Source organism: Hippocampus guttulatus, chromosome 3 (genome assembly GCF_054856545.1).
Source record: "Hippocampus guttulatus isolate MCC_2025c chromosome 3, RoL_Hgut_1.0, whole genome shotgun sequence".
Taxonomy (NCBI): domain Eukaryota; kingdom Metazoa; phylum Chordata; class Actinopteri; order Syngnathiformes; family Syngnathidae; genus Hippocampus; species Hippocampus guttulatus.
The window spans coordinates 5736521-5758595 of record NC_141263.1 but is presented as its reverse complement, the minus strand read 5'-3'; the positions used below and the strand labels follow the sequence as shown (position 1 = coordinate 5758595).

The 22075-nt window shown below is 42.0% G+C and overlaps 1 protein-coding gene across 1 annotated transcript in view; it reads left to right on the top strand.

Annotated features, from left to right (window-relative positions):
* samd4a (sterile alpha motif domain containing 4A) overlaps window positions 1-22075 on the top strand; it is a 64189-nt gene that overhangs the window by 28705 nt on the left and 13409 nt on the right. Inside the window, exons 3-11 of the mRNA XM_086106350.1 lie at window positions 1776-2354; window positions 9892-10179; window positions 13600-13709; window positions 13864-13950; window positions 15136-15379; window positions 15463-15548; window positions 16531-16649; window positions 16747-16954; window positions 20109-20235. Of these exons, the coding sequence (XP_085962476.1) occupies window positions 1776-2354; window positions 9892-10179; window positions 13600-13709; window positions 13864-13950; window positions 15136-15379; window positions 15463-15548; window positions 16531-16649; window positions 16747-16954; window positions 20109-20235 (1848 nt within the window). The remainder of the gene's footprint in view (window positions 1-1775; window positions 2355-9891; window positions 10180-13599; window positions 13710-13863; window positions 13951-15135; window positions 15380-15462; window positions 15549-16530; window positions 16650-16746; window positions 16955-20108; window positions 20236-22075) is intronic.

The window sequence follows — 22075 nt, the reverse complement described above, 5'->3', positions numbered from 1 at the left end:
GAGAAAAGGTAAAGCTACACGGTCAGAGTAGCAGAACGAGAGTAGCTGAAAGCATAGTGTGTGCGTGTGTGTGTGTGTGTGTGTGTGTGTGTGTGTGTGTCTGTCTGTCTGTCTGTCTGTCTGTCTGTCTGTCTGTCTCTCGCTCTCTCGCTCTATATATATATATATATATATATATATATATATATATATATATATATATATATAAAGAGTGAGAGAGACACACACACACACGCACACACAACACTATTTGAACAAGTCATTATTCTTGACTTCCAATTTCAAAACAAGTTATCCATCAATTTGTTGTTCGCTGTGTATGTAATGTGTGGTGGTGGTTAAACATTGATATGGTTTTACAAAATTCATAGTCATAACGGCCCTCCGAGGGGAAACCGTAACGACAATGTGGCCGGCGACAAAAATGAGTTTGACACCCCTGCTCTAAATTGTCCCTTGGTGTGAATGTGAGCGCGTGGCATAGTGGCAGATGGATTTTCCAGTTTCACCTCATACGTCAAACATAGAGATTAGACCGTTAGGGTCGAGAATGACAACAGTGCTCATAATCACGCACTCATCTGCCAAGCTGGAAATATGGTGGTGTCTGGTTCTGTCTTGTTTTTATTTATTTGTTTATTTTTTGGGGCTTCCTAAAACTGTTGCCCTGACCCTTTGGTATCTATAGCTCTTGTCCAAGATGAGAGCTCAACGGCCTTCTGACATAGACAGCAATAGCTCCATGACCTCAAAAATGATGTATGGGACAGTCTACTTTTGCAGAAGAAGAGTGTGCAGAGCATAATAAACAAGTGGCAGTGCAGTACGGTGAAGTCATCGGTCATTTTTTTTCATTTATTTTCAGCTGTGCTACTGACTTGCAGTAGCTTCATCTGAAATATTAGATTCTACAGCATACCCAGCATTGGTGTCAGGAGTCGGGGAGGTGATATTTTGGTCTGTGCTTGTTTGTTTGTATGTTTATGTTTTTGCCAGCTGCATACCGTGAAGTCTAGTTTCGACATAAGTTTGGACAGATCATGGCACGGGCCAAGAAAGAAAGTTACAGATCTTGATAGCATATATGGAATGTTTAATTTATCATTATGAAATAACCATTCCATGGATAATAGCTGTGAGCCATAACGTATTAGTTGTTTAACACGTTTTAAAGAGGAAGTCATGTCAAGCATTTTCTGTATGCATGCACCCCCATGTGTCTAAAAACACGGTTTTCTAATTAATATTGCGTTTGTGGAAACGAGGGTCACGGTTCATCCCATCATGTGACGCTCGCCAGCTAAGCCCTTAGGTACTGTGTTGTCATTTTCAGTTGACAACAAGTGGCAGTCCGAGTCAAAACGCCCCCCCCCCCACCCCGACATAAGATAAGAAGACCTTTATTCGTCTCACAATGGAGAAATTCCCAAATCCCATGGATACAAACCTGGGGGATTTTTCTACCGAATTAGTTTTCCACCAATGCAATATTAATCGGAATACCGTGTTGAGACTACTGGGGGCACAGAGAACACATTACTGGAAAGAACATTTTTGATTTCCCACTTACCAATGTTTAGTACAACTGCAAACCGAAATCAAATATCACGTTATCAATTAGAAGGAAAAAAATGCAACTTTCAACTTTAGGTTGGTGCGTTTTTCTTAGGTTGTGGTTATTTTTTTTAAACCATGGAATTATTTATTTATAGATCACTTACTTCTTTTAAGTGTGTGTGCCAATCTTTTGTTTCTTCTTTTTTGTCTCTCTGCAGAGGTGATCAGCCAGTGGCAAAGCGAGCCAAAAGAACGTGTCATCTCACTTGTCCTCACTCATTTGCCGCTGCTCAAACCGGGCAATGTCGAAGCCAAGGGCGAGTATATGCGCCTCCTACCACGCATCCTTGCGCACACTATAGAACATGGCCGCCACCTGGAAGAGTCGCGCCAACTCTTATCCTATGCCCTCATCCACCCTGCCACCTCCCTGGAGGACCGTGCTGCGTTGGCCTTATGGCTCAACCACCTGGAGGAGAGGGCCGCTGCCACGGGAGACTCACTCGAAAGGCCTTCGCCTGCTGGCCCGCATCACCATCAGTCCACTCCGCCGTCTACCCTTACATCATCGGGATCCTCCACCAACAGTTCTTCTTCCGGTAACCTATACGCTTTGCATCAGCACCAGCGCTACGGCTCTGACGATCGCCTCAATGGGTGGCAAGGCAGCAGAGATTCGGGGCTCGGGAGAGGCTGGCAGCAGCAGGGCTGTGAGAATGGACACCTGCCTCTCTACCCATCGGCCTCTGTACCAGCAACCATCAACACATTAGGAACTGGTGGAGGTGGCAACACCAGTAAGTGTTTCTATCCTTTGCTGTCATTTTAACTTTGTGTCCTGGTTCTGCTCATCATTTGCGGTCTGTTAATGTGGATCTTATACTGAGTGCAAGGACATTGAAGTTGTTGTCACTATCAGTCAGCGGTGATTGAATGGTGTCTTCTCTTTGCTACAGTGAAGGCTTTCTTTCAACCCCCCAAAAGATCAGAACAAATAAAATGATTTATGGAATAAGATAACCTTTACGTAGTCTAAAATGGGGAGATTTGTCATTCATTTTGAAATGTATTCCCTCTTTGTAAGCAGTGTCAAAATTTCAAGATTGTGTTGGCTGCACACTACAACAGATTTTGAATGCAGTGAAAATCCTCTACAACGAAATCATGTTTGAAGCAAGAAATCTTTCACAACAGGGGGTTTTTCACTGTAGCAAATTTGATCTCAGATGTAAACACACACACACACAATCGTATGTGTACTCTTTATTTTTATTTCAATAGTGCATAAGTATGAGCACACACTTATTTGACACTTCATATTGTCAGTGTAGAAAGAAAAAAGGGAAATAAATTGCGAAATTTACTATCAGCATTCACTTTCACTTACATCAATTTCTTGGATAATGCCTTTTATTTTGCTTGCTCCGTCTTTCATTTTGATCACTTTTACCCTCTCTTCCAGCATCAGAGCTCTTCTTGTCTTAGCTGCTTGACATCCAAAGGTCCGTTTTGTAGCCATTTTAGCAATGCAACGTCCATGCTCGTCTGAATCTAACAATAACAAATACTTCCTGGACCCGGTGGCTTTTCTTTCCACCATCTCACTGTCTCTAACTCGACCTCCCCTTGATCGCCACCCAAGACAGCGTTGCTCAGCTGATGTCATGCATTGAACTTTTAAGCCAGCCACGGGACGCTTCATAGTCCTCGATGGCCATAGTTAGCTCTCGAAGGCTAAAAACCTTACGCTAACTGGAGCGCTTCTCTCTCATTAGCCCTCCAGTTAGCGTAAGGTTTTTAGCATGATAACAACTAAAGCATTTTCGAGGAAAATGCTTTACTTGTAATATGAGTAAACGTTCGTTTATTTGAATGTCCGTCGAGCCATAAGCAATTTACTCTGAGCAGCTAATCGGATGCATTCCACTCTATCTTCTACGGATCTAGCTTCATTATCTACACACATAGACAGTGAGGTCCCTCTTGGCCAATCGGAGGCCAGGATGATGCTCGGTAAGCCAATGGCAGAGCAGCTATGAGTATGTTGCGTTCAGGAAACTCGCAGATGTGACCGAAATAAACATCGTTCACTATGTAAACCAGTGTGATGGTTGCTGTTACCGTTTCCGAACGAAGCAGTAGAGGTCGCTGTTGGATTAGACTTCGTTGTAGTGAATGTCTTCACGAGGCTGGAGCAGAGAAAATGATTTCGTATAACACAACAGGGGTTTTTTTCGTCGTATGGGGGGCAGTAGAATGAGAATGGTGTTAATGCATGAAGATTTTTTCACATTAGGGGGTATTTTCGCCCATGTAGGTTTTGTTCGAGAGGAGTTTCACTGTATACAGAAAACGTAAATGGCAAAAATTATTTGCATACAAGGTGATTATCTTGAATTCATTTTTCATCTATACCGTATTTTCTGGACTATAAGTCGCTCCTGAGTATAAGTCGCACCAGCCATAAAAAGCATAATAAAGAACAAAAAAAACACACATAAGTCGCACTGGAGTATAAGTTGCATTTTGGGGGGAAATTTATTTGATAAAAGCCAACACCACGAACATCCATGCCATCTTAAAAGGCAATTTAAAATAAAATAAAATATATATAAAAACAACACGCTGAATACGTGCACAACATGCTAACCTTACATGACGCATAAACAACGAACTGAGAACGTGCCTGGTATGTTCAAGTAACATATTAAGAGTTATTCAGATAACTATAGCATAAAGAACATACATGCTAACAAGTTCACCAAACCATCAATGTCACTCCAAATCACTAAAGCCCATGGAATCTTCATCCTCTGTGTCACTTTTAAACAACTCCGGAGGTAGAAGATGCAGCGCTTCCTCTTCTATGTCGCTTACGTCAAACTCATCGTGCTTTTATCAACACAGGTCTAGAGCGGCCTCTTGTGGTTAAATGTGAAAATAACATGTGAAATGATGTAGTAATGTGTGAATAATTTCACCCATAAATCGCTCCAGGGTACATTTGTCTTAGTTCACGTAATAGCTACACACGCCCTGTCTTAACTACATTACACAGCTTCTTCTCACGGATTCTTCACATCACTCAGGTTGGAGTTCACACATTACAGAAATAGCTGTCTTAAAATGTTGTCAATGCAAAAAAATCGAAGCGTTATCATTTATAATGCTATCCGCAGTCAGGGTTTCATGGTTTATAACGCACACATGTATTCTGCGTCCAGTTTAATAGAATCTACTGCGGCCACCATCGGGCACCACATAGCTCTGCCCCTGCCCGCACATCACCTGGTTCACAATTTTGTTTTTTGTTTTTTTGCGTGGGGGTGTAGCGACGCCACTCGAGTTAAGCGCGACTCAGCAGTCGATAGTCCGCTGCTCTGCGCTGTGCGTGTATCAGCGTGGACGTGTACGCACGCACGTCTTTTGGCTTCAACCAATCAGTGCTGACGCAACGGAGGTTACACATCAAAGAGCTTTGATCTACGACAACAGCTAAGCTAGCCTAGCCACAACAACAGCTAAACTAGTTGAGACGACACGACGCTGGGGTCGGACGAACACGCTCTCTTTCGTAATCTTTATGTTTTTCCTTTTTCTGTCCAAATATCTATAGTTTTCTACTCCAATAGCTGTCTTGTCCACGACGTCTTTTTTCGTTCCACCGGGGTTTAGCCAATGTGTTTATAAAGAGACCAAGAATCTCTTTCGGGGAATGTCGAACAGTAATAAGCATAGCTCTGCCTTTATTAAGAATTGGCCGGTGTGCAATAGTCAATTGGTGTGATTGTTCTGAAAAATTGTAAACAGCAACAACCCCACTCCCACCCGAAACACTGTACACCCTTTTATCAATTATGTGTATTCAAGTAAAATTGGATCTATATCTAAATCTACAAACAATTGCAGCGCCTCTAAATAATTAAGTCATTTATAATCAATCCCCAGCCCTAATAACAATAGAAACATGTCCAACATTATATCTAATGTGTTTACCCTTGTATAGGTAGTGGTTTTAGCCTTGGTCAAGTGTGAAGGCTGTCATTGGCAGTCAGTGAAATCGGCAACCTACCACATTGAGTCCTTTTGCTCATGCAGCGGCTGTCCAAGCTCGATCACATCATATTCTCACAACTGTCTTCAAATACAGAAAAATGTATATTGTTCCCTCTTACCTCATGGTTCAGTCGCTTTACTCTATTGAGGGTTTTCATTTGTGACCATTATTCAAAACTATTGCAGTTTTAGCTTTTTTTTTATTGTTGCCATTTTTCTTCCTTCTAAGTGGGACCACCCAGAAATGTCAAATATCTATCTATCTATCTATCTATCTATCTATCTATCTATCTATCTATCTATCTATCTATCTATCTATCTATCTATCTATCTATCTATCTATCTATCTATCTATCTATCTATCTATCTATCTATCTATCTATATATATATATATATTTATTTATGGGAGGATTTGTTTGAACAAAAACCAAGCCCATGAACATTCGGGATGCGCTCAGAAATGTGTGTGCGCCCGTGCGCTACTCTTGAGCGTGTTCGAAGAGGCAGAGCGCGCTCCCCTCTCATTAACCCTGGAGAACCCAAGAACCCTTTTCTTCTTTGGAAAATGATGAATTATACATTAAATGACTGCAATATGTTCACTGAACACCAAAATATATGTTGTTGTTGTTTTTTCTTTCAAATATTCAATGCTTGAATCCTAATTTAGGATTAGGGCCAAATTTGACCCTTTGGGATTTAAGGGTGGCATTTGAGTAGCAGAATTTATAGGTGCCATATTTGACACCGTGGGTTCTCCTGGGTTTTAATTTCTGAACCCAGCCCATGTTCGAATCCAATGACACACTGGCACACCATGTCCCCAGGTGGAGCGTCTAGAACACCCACTCCATTTTTGCTGCACTCTTAATAACTCAACAGCACATTTAAAAAATGCTCAGAGTTTCCGAACGGGAGGAGTGAAGCAGCATGTGCTCGGAGCATAATTCCAAACGTGCCTTTGAGGTCGTTGCCCCACCCCCACATCCCTGTTCCCTCATCGTGGAAGTGTTGAAATATGCTCCAAGCGCGCTGCTTCACTCAGACATTCCGAAACTCAGAACATTGTTCACATGTGCCGTTCGGTTATTCAGATTACCCCCAAAAACGGAGCCCTGTGTAAGCAGTGCAAGGAAAATAAACTGCCGCATTCAGAAATTATCGTCAGTGAAGCGCGCTCACCCGAGGATGCAGACAACAAAACGTTGACAATAACTATGTGAAAGTTTTTCATTTTATCTGAAAACGGCTTGCCTTTACTAGAATCCCGCATCACATTCTAGCCAAAGATCCTATCCTAGTGGATGAATTCACCTTTTAAATCCATGATGCTGTGCAAAGTGAAAGTTAGTTGCCATGACCACTTCCGGCGGATGAAGACAAAGAAGAAGTGATGGTCGTCATGGCAACCAACTTTTGGTTTGCACAAAAACAATTTATAAACAGCATTAATCCACCAGGTATGCACACAGGATTTTAGTTAAGGAAAGCCATTTTAAGATAAAAACAAAGTGCCACTACGGTACAGAGTGCACTCCACTCACATTAATTCAAGATGACAGTCTGTAATTCCTTGTTTCGCATTGTAAAAGTTCCATTTATTAAGCATAACAAGTGTTTAGAGAGCGGCCCGGTAGTCCAGTGGTTAGCACGTCGGCTTCACAGTGCAGAGGTAGCGGGTTCGATTCCAGCTCCGGCCTCCCTGTGTGGAGTTTGCATGTTCTCCCCGGGCTTGCGTGGGTTTTCTCCGGGTGCTCCGGTTTCCTCCCACATTCCAAAAACATGCGTGGCAGGCTGTTTGAACACTCTAAATTGTCCCTAGGTGTGAGTGGATGGTTGTTCGTCTCTGTGTGCCCTGCGATTGGCTGGCAACCGATTCAGGGTGTCCCCCGCCTACTGCCCGGAGACAGCTGGGATAGGCTCCAGCACCCCCCGCGACCCTCGTGAGGATCAAGCGGTACGGAAGATGAATGAATGAATGAAAAGTGTTTAGAGAGGTGAGAAGTTTGTGTGTGCCAGGTGTGTGTGTGGGGGGGGTTACTCAGTGTGCTTTTTGGGAACGTTTTAATTGTTTCTCTAATTCAATTTTGCCTTCCAGTCTGGCACTTACATGACCTGGGATACTCACTGTACAGTTAACACCGTTACCATCATTTAGTTGGGTTGAATCTTACTGTACGTTAATGACAGCAGGTGTATGATATGAACGACAACACAGTGAGAAGTCTGGCCTATTGAAACTCGGCATAACTATGGTCAGAGCAGGATATTTCCAGACAAGAATGCAAGGGCTCTCTGTTTTCTTTTTTTCTTGCTGGGACATGTAAGAAACAGCTGAAGGTTTATAAATAAAGACATATTTAAAACCCTTACTGGCTGCACCAAGAAATATCACCTTATATTTTTGACTGCTTGCAGCCTTAGACCGAAACGTGCAATCTCAGGGTTTCAGAACTGATGAACCAGAGGTAATCACAGCACAGGATTAGAGCGAGATTAAAAAACCAAACAAACAAACAAAAGCGCAAATGTTGAAAAACCTGGTTGCCAAACTAGTAGATTTGTGTGTCATATCTATTTTATGCTACACCGACAATGCTCAACATGTGAGCCATCTGTTTGTACAACCATTATTAGATCTTTTTATTCATTGTCACTAAATAAGTCACAGTAAGCAAGTCATTAATTCCAGCGGTTATGATCATTCTTACTGGAATATTATTATCCTGTCACCTTGTCATGTGTGCTATTGATGGGATGGACCATCCACTTGACCCCAGCTCATAGTTTGAGCCCTCGCCCAAGCCACAGCGGAGCATGCCATACATCCTTTCCCTTGTATGGTATCCTTTGTGGCAGACTGTATTTAGGGAAAATGGCTAATATTTAGGGACTGGAACATGTAATGTTAGCTGGGCACCTATTTTAAACAGGGCCCATGAAGCACTATACATAGCGCCAACAATCAGAAGACCACATATAGGATGGGGAAAAGAGACAGGAGTGTTGGAAGCAGCTTGCCCCGTCACAGACGTCAATGCTTTGGCTTACCACCAAATTCATCCAGATGACCTGCCGTCACAGTCTGGGGAAAGCATTCTTGAGTGCTCCTCAAGCGAGACGTGTTCAAATGGAATCATGTAATGATTGGGATGTTCTAATTATTTAGAGCCAAAAATTGGAGCAGAGCCTTGATTAAAGTTTAAAACCGTGCATAAAGTCTTTGCTTTCTCTCAACATTGTATTTGCGTTATTTCTGAATCAATATATAGAAAAACATGCTAGTGCCCAATAGTAGTTTAAGATTCTTTATGCAGAGGTGGGTGTGTAAAGTCTGTCTGGCATCCTAATGTCATTATTTCAGGCAGGCCAAGTCCATCATTGACGGCAGCAGCCAATCGGTATTGAGAATGTACTTGCTTCATCACACGCACACACACACCAAAAAACAAATGCGCACACACACACACACACATACACACGGCATGGTAGTTGGTGAAATGGAAACAGTATGGAGATACGTCATTGCAGTCTGTGGGACTAAAAGGTACACAAAATTGTTTGTTTGTTTGTTTGTTTGTTTTAAACTCCAGTCTGCATCTGCTGTGCCTGTGTATGATGGCGTAGGTACGTTTTTACGGATGACAACTGGCAAACTGGGCCATCCTGAAATAATGACAAAAGAATGACTGACGGACTGATATGCCCGCCTCTGTTTTCTTAGGCCTTGTTTAGTGCGTAATGTCAAGTGTTGTGAAATGAGCCTGCAACAAACGTGTTTTGGTGTGTTTAATCAAAACTATTCTTGAAACTACTGTATAAAGAGGCAAGAGCAGACACTCAATGTGTGACCTCTGAAAGACAAGTTATCCCACAAAACCTTACACATGTGTAAAGGCACTTTACGCTCCAGTCAAAACTTGACCAGCTTGCCCCACATATAATGTCTTGCCTAGTATCTCAGTTTTGCAAGTGGTTGGCAACCAGTCCCGCGGTGTATTGTACCTTGCCTACAACCCAGATTCAGCAGGACCCGTCTCAAGCTTACCTGGAAGCCAAATGGGGACAAGTGGCATTGAAAATGGATTGCTGGCTCGTCCAGTATTTGAATTTTCTCAGCAGTTACTGATGTAACCTCATTAGCTGATAAATGGGTCGAGGTTTCTCAGGCAATTGGGCATTTGTGTTGAAATGCTATGAGCAAACTGCAGAATTTATGTTTTTGCCACCCTTTCTTTGAACACAGGAGTAAACCTTACGTGTCTTATGTCTCACAGTCCTAACGAGTGGAAGTGGTAACCAGCCACACAGTCCTCTCAAGCGCTCAGTGTCTCTTACTCCACCAATGAGTGGCCCGAGCAACCATCCCATGGGTCCGGTCTGGCTGTCCCAGGAAGATCTCCGTAGTAGTAGAGGCCCAGCCCCCGATCACGCACCCCTCTCCCCCCAAAGCAGCATTGCTTCCTCAGGCAGCGGAGGAAGTGAACATCTGGAAGAGGCCAGTTTGGGAGGAGCTTTAAGTCTACATCGCAGTTCCTTCCATGAGGATGGCAGTGGAATGAGGGGTGAGTCAGAAAGCTTTTAGTTTCTGTCATTCAAAACTAATCATGATCTTTGGAAAAGCAGATTTTTATTTTTTTTTTAAGTGAAAGCTTGATTACTTATTAGGGTTGTGCGATATTGCCAACTTTTCATATCTCGATATTTTTGCCAGATATATCAGTAACAATATGCTCGTGATATTATTTGGGTTCAGTGAAAACTATGCAATTTTTTCAAGAAAAAACAAAATATCAATCCAAAAAGATGGGAATTGGCTGGCGGCCGGTTCAGGGTGTCCCCCGCCTACTGCCTGAAGACGGCTGGGATAGTCTCCAGCATCCCCGCGACCCTTGTGAGGATAAAGCGGATTCGAAAATGGATGGATGTGTGTGTGTATGTGTGTGTTTATATATGTATGTATAAGGTATATGTATATATATATATATATATATCTGTGTGTATGTATGTCTTTTTTTTTAACTTACTGACAGCCATTAACATTTACAGTCCACAATAAATTACAAATAATGAAATTATCATTGTACTGCAACTGTGCTGTAATAATTGTATGCTAAACAATTTTATGCTACAACAGAGGTGTTGGTGATGTTTGCGTTCATGTGTGTACTCCATCAATGTGCGTGTTGTTCATTACCAATTTGTCCATGCATGACCTTTGTGAGAAGAGATGTGTTGTGTGGCTTGTTGTTAACCACGCACATCTCACATGACGATAGTTGTGTATGCGCTGATGCATTACATGGCGATGAAATGTGTCGACTTCCAACGATATGAATTATGCCAGCCTGGATCACATTTTGAGGCTCCCTATACAATATCTTACATTGAATCCACAAAAGGACGCAATGAAGACACACATTGATACAGAAATAAGACGTCTGTGATAACCATGAGGAAAGTTTGCATGTATTGAACGTCGATGCTCACTTTTATTCAGTTGAATGGAGCGACGAGGCGCGGGCTGCCCCTAGATTTTTACAAGCCTAAAAATTGTATGCACTGGTTATTGTAAAACTATAACAATGGTCACATGCTGGAAAAAGTGCAGTGTGTGTCAGAGACTTTGGGAAAGAATCTTCTCAAACACATTATATGTGTACCATTTATACTTTGCAGCACGGATGGCTCCAGATTTTTTTTTCTCTCCCGGGGCTAAAGAGAGGCTTGACCCGATACACAGTGACAAAATAATGTATCAATATATTTTAGAATAGCAAATCAAATCCTGGAGGGGCTTACCTGGGGCTACCCAGATTTCTGACAGGGCTAAAGCCTCCTGGTGGAGCGCCATCCCTGCTTCAGAGCACATGGCTCTCAAGTGGTACAATTTGCTCTTCAGTATGTAAATGTGGGAGAAAAAAAACTTCACATGAAATCAGACGTCCTCAGATCGGAATCAGGCCTATTCTAAATGTACCTGAAACAAGTGCAGCATAAACACACAGTTTGCATATAACGTTCAAGATTCATGCAAGCTTGTCATTAAAATGCACCAATTGGTGACATGGAATACATGCAACCCCTGTCTGCCAAATAACACTGAAGAAGGGTCAAAATATGCTACATCAGAGGTGTGTCCATCATCAGAGAAGCAATGGCAGCCGGTGAAGTAATATCAAGTAGTATTCTGATTTCAATTAAATGGGGAGAAGCCCACGTGAGATGTCCTTGTCCATGTTAGCAACCAGAAAACCTTCGCTGTAACTAGACGTACATTGTGTCCATCTTGGAGAAAGTCTGTCTGTTGTGGTCTTCCACATGGTTTGAAAAAGCCGTCATTGGGAAACTCTGAACTATTTTCTGATCTAGTCAGAAAAGATTATTAAAGCAGAATTGATATCTTTCATGCAAAACGATGCTGTTAAAAACCTGACCATCATGTTTTTATGTTTCACAGTGCTGATATCACAGAATATTTTCATTTTTGATTTGTCATTTTTATAAGGCACACATGCAGAAGTCATCGGTAAGAAATGAACAAGGCTGTTTAGTTGCCTTATAACCAATGTCTGCGTTGGGTTCACGTTGCCCGCTGTAAATAGGATTAGTTTTTGGTGACGGTTGGATGCTGCCAGTCTGCCTTGTCATTCTGTTAGTAACCTTTATGGATAGAATTTCTGAGTAGAGCATAGGCATTGTGGGGTCTCTTTGGCTATCTATCTTGGTTGACACTTCGCTGACAGGTCGTCGTCAGCTGTAGACAATTCAATACACTCAACGCCAACTTGCTCACTCGCCGTTCTCCACGACTGCTTTTTGGCTCAGTCCCGGGCCAACATTGGAAGCTGGCTTATATGTCCTGCGTTGTTTTTCTTTTTTACCAAGCTGTGTGTGTCTGTTTGTGCTTGAGCAGCTGCCGCATGTGATGTAGTAATAAGGTATTGATAGCTGGCCGCAATGATCTTTTTTTTCCCCCTTCATTATTCTCAAATCTTGACTCAGAAACCACGCGTACAGGATGCTGTGTGTGACATATTAACTTTGTATATTCTCTCAGCGGACTTGAGATAAAAGTTAAAATGTTTCCAATTTGACCCAATATGGGCGAGTGTGAAATATTTTTTCGTGTGCGGCCCCACTTCCCATCCCTCCAAATGTGTCCGCACTGCCCCACGCGCATTTGCGGCCAACCTCGTGAACTGCATTGACAATATAGAATTGCACCCCCAGATATTCTAACCTCGGTCTGAACGGTTTGGTCTGAACATAGCATTCGAGATGCGGTAGTGGGTTCAGAGGAGAATAGTGCACCGAGAGGAGCCAGATGAGGTGGCTCGGGCATCTGGTTTGGACGCTTCTCTTGTGAGGAATTCTGGGCACGTTACACCCGGAGGAGGCCCGGGAAAGACCTGGGACATTCTGGGTTCACTACGTCTCTCTCGGCTGGTCAGGGAATAACATGGATGGAGAGTGTAACCAAAAGCATCGCATATTCATGTCTCGACATTCCCTGCCAGTGTGCCATGGAACATTAGTGTGTCATAAGAGATTATCATGCATGCTGTAGAAAATGATCCAATTTCACTCCATTCATCGCAAAAAGGGCGGCGCGGTGGTCCAGTGGTTAGCGCGTCGACCTCACAGTGCAGAGGTACATCCCAAAAAAATGTGTTTAGTCAATTACAAATACATCTCAATCACCTTTCTATTCCTGCGACATATAGTGAACAGCAGAACAATCAGATGATCTTACATTACGGGTAGATGGCAGAAGGTACAAAAAATCGGTGTATCCAATATTCAGACACAGAATATGTCATGGCTTTGCACGAGTATTACAACTATGGGTTCAGTTAAGCAGGCACAGGTCTTATACTTATAAATGGCAACTTTTAAGAAAATGTTCCAAAAAATGCTTGTTTTACTCTTGTACTAATTCACCATTTACCTAAAACTCAGGTGTGTGCGTGTGTGTATCCCAGATGTTCCAGCATGGCTCAAGAGTCTTCGTCTCCATAAGTATGCAGCGCTGTTTTCTACCATGGCCTATGATGAAATGATGTCACTTACTGAAGAGCAACTGGAGGCACAGGTACACGCCAACCAGATTCTAAAATCATAAAATGGTATTGGCAGTATCAATACTTTGGGGCCTTGAGTCAGACTCTACTTTGAAATAACACACATGTGCTTGACTCCTAATCAAAAGGTGCATATGTCTTGATGCTTTGTTGTTGTTTCAACAGAAAGTCACCAAAGGAGCAAGACACAAGATTGTTATTAGCATTCAAAAGCTAAAAGAGAGACAAAACCTGCTGCGCAGTCTCGAAAAGGTCAGTCACTCAATTTTTTGTGTATGTGTGTGTGTATGTGTGTGTATCTATTATCCTGACTTTAAAACTCAAAGCGATGATGCTCTTGACCCTTCTTTGTTTGCCCCTGAAAAAAAGTTTTTGGATTACTAAGAAGTCAGCATCACTGCTACATCACAGTAAGACGTTTGCTTCAGTGTGGAATCTGCATTCAGATCTCAAAGTTTACATGTTCTCCTGGGAGGACTAAAATTATAGCTCCTTTGACAAAGAATTCCGTTTTGCCATTGTTGTATGGCAAACACACTGCAGCCGAGGTCCCGAACATTTATGTACCGTAATAATTTGGTTCATGACACGGAAGAAGTGACTGCACTCCTCTACAATGTCTATACCATCAGTTCTTGAGGATAAGACACATTTTGTTTTGTTTTTGTTTGAAATAAAATTAAAAGAAATCATTCCAATATCAAGTATCAAGTACAACTTTATTGTCAAATGTGCTGTGTGTGTAACATACAGCAGAGATGAAATTTCCTCCCTCTTAAACAGACAACAGACAACAAGAGGAGCCGCTGCGGGTGCCCGCGCCGCCATCAAAAGAACATAAAATGACAAAATAATACAATGTGACATTTAATGTCCAATATTACAAATTTTATAATGATGTGATGGTTTTGACATATATGTTGTACACACACACACACACACACACACACACACAGTTGATATAGAATGCATGTGCTGCAAATGCGTGTGACGTAGTAAGTAATAGAGTCAGTCCTAAAATAAGAGTGGTGACAAACTCTAACTAATCAGTGACGATGACGGACTGACAAACTGGCTGAGGATTCTAAAATAGCAGTGAAGAACTGTAGTTTAGCAATGACAGAAGTGTGGTTAAAATAACGATGACGAAGTGACGACTGACGATTACAGTTTTGGCTCGACTTGAAATATTGACGGACTGACAATGATGGATGTGGGTCCTGCCCACTGGCGAATGACAAATGACGGCCCGGCAAGATTTACTCACTCACCCACGTCTGCTAATAAGGCACCTTTTGTTCTCTCTAAGTGTATAAGATCCAAATGTAACCACAAAGAAAACTTTGTACGCCAATGAATTCACCAATGACAGTGAAATAACTAACGGATCTATTTCCCTGCATCTTTTCCTTTCCTCGTGTCCCTTCCCACCACCAGGATGTGTTAGAGGGCAGTAATCTTCGTGTACCACTGCAAGAACTTCATCAGATGATCATGACGCCGATCAAGGCTTTTACTGGAGGTGAGGACACTTCCTTGCAGCGCCCGACCATGAACACAGATTCCAAAAGCTCTGCACCCGGGTCCCACCTTGCTGGAGGAGGTGGAGAAGCTGAGGCAAGCTCAAGTGTCATTGCAGAGGGGGATCTACCAAGCCAGTTCACTCGTGTTATGGGCAAAGGTGAGTTGCTGATGAGGCTCTTCATTGAAATGATTTAAAAAAATAAAATAAAAATAGTTGATTATTTCCAATCTTGATCTCAGTTTGCACTCAGCTACTGGTTTCAAGGTCAGATGAGGACAGCATCAGCTCCTACCTACAACTCATTGACAAGTGTCTTATACATGAGGTACAATACACATTGCCATGACAAAAAATGTTTTGACAACCAGACACTAATATCCAACATGGTTTGATTTCTCCAGTGTTGGTTTTGTTCATACATCGTTTTCGTGAATTACATGATGGAGGTATTTGCTTAATGCGGGGGTCGGCAACACGCGGCTCCAGAGCCGCATGCGACTCTTTAGCTACATCTAGTGGCTCCCTGGAGCTTTATAAAAAATGTTTGAAAATGGAAAAAGATTTTGATAGTAGGCTAATATAGCTCAAGTAGATATAGATACATGTTGCAGCTCCGAAAAAGGAGAGCCGTGGTGTTGGTTTTTTAAAACGTCCACTTTATTTATGCTTTTAACAGTCTCGACAAACACAGACATGTCTGCTTCCGACTCCGTGCCTTCTCTCTTCTCGTTCACTCGAGAGGCGTTCAAAGACAGCCTCAGAAAAACGGAAATTAATGATCACTTCACTGACACTAAGAAAAGCGAAAATAATGCACCAAAACAAAAAATCAAGTGAGGAAATTACAAAATAAATTCTATGGGGGCGTTTGTGAACACACAACAAAAGAATGAATAACATAAACAATTCCGTGACAGTGCAGTCTCCTACATACATACAGCATGTGTTTCCTTCATTGTAAGTTTTATAGAAGGCTGTTATTTTTTTGCGGCTCCAGACATATTTGTTGTTGTTTTTTTGTCCTATATGGCTCTTTCAACATTTTGGGTTGACGACCCCTGGCTTAATTTGACGAAGTCAGCATTCTTGAAGGACTAATAATTCTCTCGGTAACTATGATAGCTTAATACACTTCCAGGGGAAACAGATGTCATGTACCTGTAAAGTTTAACAGTAGAACTGCTAGTCAGTGACAACATTTAAATGGTCTGTCAGTTGTATTGAATGATGCACAGCTAATCAGAGCTCAGTTTCAACACCACAGTCATGAACCCGATTGAACTCTGTTGTCTTCCCTTGACCATCAGTCCTTCAGTGAAACACAGAAGAAGAGGCTGTTGTCATGGAAACAGCAGGTCCAGAGGCTGTTTAGATCCATTCCGAGAAAAACGCTCCTTGACGTTGCAGGTTACCGAACACAGAGGAGGTATATATTGCCTATTCGTTACTGTATACATTATGATTCTGCGGTTGCGTTTTGCTGTGAACCCGATCCATCAGACATGACATGTTTTGTCCCATAGCAGTCGCGGGTTTGGTCAATCCAACTCCCTCCCGACCACAAGCTGTGTTGGAAGCAGTGTTATGGCACGAAGAAGCCTTCGGCAGTTCCAGATGCCCTCTCGGAGTTTACCGGGTGCAAGGCTCGGCCTGCTCAGCAGCAGTGGCCTGCTGGGACCCACACCTCGCAGTAGCAGCAGCACACCCACAGGCCCCAAGCAGGGGAGACAGGTGAGTCGGAATAACTGGAAGGTCTGTTCCAGCAACAAACAAATACATTTTTTCAAACTCAAAACATTTTAAACGTAAACACATATTTGATATTTGGCGACAGCATGTTCTTAATTCTTCTGTTATTTGTGAGCATTCATGACATTAAATGAAAGATGAAGGTACATAACAAACTGACACAGAATATGGTGAGTGAAATCATTGAGAGCAGATTGACTTCCTTCATGACTTATCCTTATAAAATGTGTTTGCTGTTTTATTTCCCCCCCCCCCCCCCCCGATTGCAAGAATACAGACAAAGGATAAGGGAGTAGCGTTGGCGTCTGACGAATGAAACGAGGTGGATGGAACTTTAGGGAAGTCACTCCACATACCACAAACCTTGCGTCAGTGCTGAGCGTTGAAACAGGAGGAGGTGTTTCAGGCTCATCCTGGCACACTTTGGTTTGGGCTGACCCATTTCGTTGTAAACCGAGGTCTCCTTCGCTCTCTCACGCTTACTCATCCCATACAATGGGAGGAAATACCTCAGTTCCTTTTCCCCATACATCCTTGTGTGTCTGAATTGTGGATGTGTACAGAGGAAACTAGGGAGAGAGCGATGTGAGTCATAGTTTGGCCGAGATGTTGGTGAGGGAGGGGCAAAGACCGACAGAGAGAGAGAGATAGTATTTACGTTTGTATATGAGAGAAAGAGCGAGAGAAGCAGTGAGAACAGTGCATAGGCATTTCCTGTTTTTCCTTGGCCTGCGGCACTGGAGGGCCATGAGGCGGGGTTGGAGAGGGAGCAAGGGGGAGGAGGAAGTTGTAGTGCCGGAGGTATGCTAGGCAGGTTACTGTGAAGAATTTGTGTGGCTAGCATCGGAGACTGACAATTTTGTATCAGCTGGATGTCCATAAAGGAGTGTTGAAGGGGTTTCTGTTCTCTGTTCAACTGATAGCATGAAAATCTGTTTTTGCTCTTTTTTTTTTTTTTTCCTGTTTACATATATTTCCGATTCGACACAAAGCAGTACCGCGTATCTCTTTTTTGGAACGATACAATTCGATACATTAAAGGCGATATTGGCACAGTACTGTGGTATAGTAACGGTGACTTTTCTGTAAATAAATCTCGACTAATTAAAGACCACTACAAATCAACACAATAGAATGTTGTTTCATTGCATTTTATTTTAAAACCAACTCAGCTTTACAGATTCCAAAACATTGATATCAGAACAAGTTAGTTCTCTTTTTACACACTAGCTTACCCCATAATCAGAATAAGCTCTTTGTTTGCATTAAAACATCAATGTTAGCAAAACCTTTTGATGAAAGGTTTAGTATGTCTGAACGATACTGTATTCAACCTTTCTCTTTTCGTGGCACAAAAAAGTATTAAAGTTGTATATTTTCACATGTAATTAGCATGTTGTGACCGTTTTGTTTGAAGAACAACTGTGTGTAACAATTTTGCCAAAGGCTTGCATATTTTTCAAAACATTAGCTGGTCAAAGGATCGAGCAGCAAGGTACTTCTCCGCATGCCCCGCAATAGTAAGTAATTCTTTCAGCAGGGGGAGATTTATGATCCAGTTTTGGAATAAATAAGACGACAGCACTTTTTTGGCGGCACGTTTGCTGCCGCTGTTGATTCACGACAGGTTCGTTGCCGTTTTTGATGCCATGGCGACGGCTGAGACGCGTTGACAAATAGTACCGTTCCCATTTTATTTAATTCTGCATTTGCATACACGGCAACCGTCTTGTCAAGATAATCTCCTTTTTTACCAATTCCAGAAGGTTTCCACAAAAATTAACAAAGAGCTTCGTCTGAAAAATCTTCTTCCTCGCCACGATCATTTATGCTGATCTATTGTTGTCTGTGTTGCCTGCATGACGTAAACCTCCGGTGCCAATCAGAGTTTACATCAGGCAAAAAAAATAATATGTTTATTAAAAATAACATTCATAACTGAATGGAAAATAACTAATCAAATTGGTTTTATTTATTATATTGATTCCATCTATCTGTTACTTAATGTTGTGTTGATGTGTGGCCAGCATTGATGTGCAAGAGTCCAGTGCCTATCGATGTAGCTTGATCGCGGGGCAAACACACCCATATCCATATCGTTACACCCCCGAATCAACAAGGAATATCAAGCAAAAAATGTTTTTTGTTATTTAAAAATGGAAGAATGTATTTCATAATTTGATCTTGTATTAGCTTGGAAATGTGTGTATTTTCGACAGAAAATGGCATGCTTTTTATGCCTATTGTTCTTATCACACACAATCCCACAGTTCCTTTATTTGAATGATCTTTGTAGTTATTTGATGCAGAGGCTAGTGGGACCTCCCATATCAAACAAAATGCTGTTGGACTTCCAAATCACCTCACTCAATTTTCTCATGGGGAAATGTGGGAACAATACTTTAATTCAAAAAGACTTTTGCAGTGCCTTCATCCATCCATCCAATTACTTTGCCGTCTAACCTCTGAACGGTTGCAAGTCCCCTATTGCAGCTGACTTTGGGCCACCGGCAAGGTACACCCTTGACCGGTCACTACCCAATCGCAGAGCGTAGACTCAACACAAAATTTACAATTTAGAGACTTCACTTCACCTAAGAAGCTTAATTTCTGGTATATTGGAGGAAGTACCTGGAGAATTTATCAATATTTACGGCATGTAAAAAAACACAAAAAAACAAGATACCTTAATGGAGACAATACATTTTAAAATTTAGATTCCCAAATGTCTTAATAAATGGTCTGTGACATTCTTCCATTTGCGCCGCTTGTCACTATAGCCAGCAACTTTTTCAAATCTTCCATTGAATATTTTTGCAAGAGAATCACTAGCAACCCATCCATTGGAGCTTTGTGATACGATGGAGACTTCTGGAAACTCAAGAGACTCCCTCCGCTGGGGGGCAGGAGCTGTTCGTGTCCGTGTGCAAACTTCAAATGAACCTTGCTTGGGTGAAGCCTCCACAGACCCCAAGTACCCAACTGTTTGTATTTGTATGAAGTTAACTACAAAATAATTATCTTTGATATCAAGTGATGATGTGTTCAGTGGCTCGATACATACGTAGTGGTTCATCTAAAAACTCTGACAAATCGATTAAATGGCCTTCTTTTTATGTTTGTTTTTTTTCTTCAGGGTCTATGGTTCGCCAATCCTGGGGGCAGCAACAGCATGCCTAGTCGAACCCACAGCTCTGTGCAACGGACCCGCTCCCTGCCGGTTCATACAACACCGCAAACTATGGTCATGTTCCAACAAGCTGGTAGGAACCTTTTGAATTAAAAATGAATAAATACACACACACACACACACACACACTTGCATTATCTTTTACTTTGTGCACTCTTAGAGGATAGGACACACAAAATTTGCCTTTTCAATGTGATCACAATCAAGTTTGCATTCAAGGCAGCTTGTTGCGAGAAACTTTTTTAAAATTCTCTTTATTTATTGCACTGTATCACAGCTCTGTAACCTGCATGCACATTCCCTGCAGGTTCAGACTTCCATCCATCCATCTATTTTCCGATCCGCTTTATCCTCACGAGGGTCGGGGGGGGATGCTTGAGCCTATCCCAGCCGTCTTTGTGTGTGTTCACTTTTTTGACAGTATTGGTCATATTTTTTTATTCATAACTGGATACTAACGGTGATTCATTTTCTAAAGTTCAAAGTTTCAAGTCAAGTCAGAAATAGAGGAACTTTCCTGAAGGTAACACTGATATAGTGACAACCAAGTAACAATAAATAAAATACTTTGAGGTGTTCATCATCATGTCCTGCAATGCTACGTCATTTATTTTATTGTTCTCTCTATTTGTTTTTTTATCACGTGATTAATACATATGCCACTCAAATAACCCCTTCGCTATCGACGATGTATCCTTCTCCATTATTTTCAATTTCAATTCAAACGTCAGGCGGTTTCATAATATTCACGCACGCACGCACACACACACACACACACACACGTGCGTGCGGCAATTGTAAACATTCAAGACGATAAAAGGCCATCCGCATTGTTGCTGTGTCCAATGAACGTGAACGAGCCATCTCCCCTTTCTCGTTTCAAAACTGGAAATTGAAAAATGGAATACGAGCCTTTATCGGATATTCTATTATGTGTTTATTGAACACAAGTCGGGAAAGAAAATTGGACCGTAATTTGTTTCCCTCAAGCTTGCTTTGCTTTGAAGCTAGAATTCGTTGATATTCTTCAGCTGCTTCTTCTTCGTCTTCTATGCCACTGCAGCAGTGGCCAAAGAGGGAGTAGCAGAAGGAGAATGGCTTCCGAGTCAAGCCAAAACTAGCTGAAGGGAAACAAATTATGTTGCTATTTTGCTTCCCGGCTTGTATACAGATGGTAAGTCATGATAAATGCTCACACAACATGAACAAACACGTGTAAATCGTGCGTATATTTGTGGATCTCAAAAATGTGAAAATCACATGAAGATCACAAATCTATTTGTGTGAATAATTCGGAGTCGAATCTCATCCGTAATAATAAACCAAGACAAGACCGCAACATCGTCTGGAGCAGAGGTTTTTGCCCCTCGGGCCAGGTTTCATGTCAGACATTAATTTCAGGGACCGGCCTTTAGCAATCGTGTATAATATGACATGACCTGCATGAAAAGTGTGGTATTTTCGAAACATAATAATAAACACGAATCATGACACGAGGAACGTCCTATCTGGCCGCAACATTCTCTGGTCGCTACGGTAACGTTTAAATGTGCCTTCAAAATAAGATAGGCCGCAAATAAAAAGTGCACGAAAAATACGACTCACCATCCCCGCTTATTATGCAGAGTAGGCTTGGTGCTTGTGAATCTCCCGTTGAGATAAAGCCGTATTTGAAATAGGACTCCTGATACTGTCTATTAAATGTAGCCTTCTCTTTCTTGAAAGTCATAGGCTCCTCTTCTGTCTCCTGGCAGGGCCTTTTCCCCTTCCCGAAAAACTTTTCAAAGACGTTTGTTTTTTATGCGGTAATCACATGACCGAGAAGCGCGTATTCACCTGCGTCAAGAATGACATACTGTCGACTGATATAACAGAGAATCCGGTAGTTCTTTCAAAATAAAACACCTTTCCGA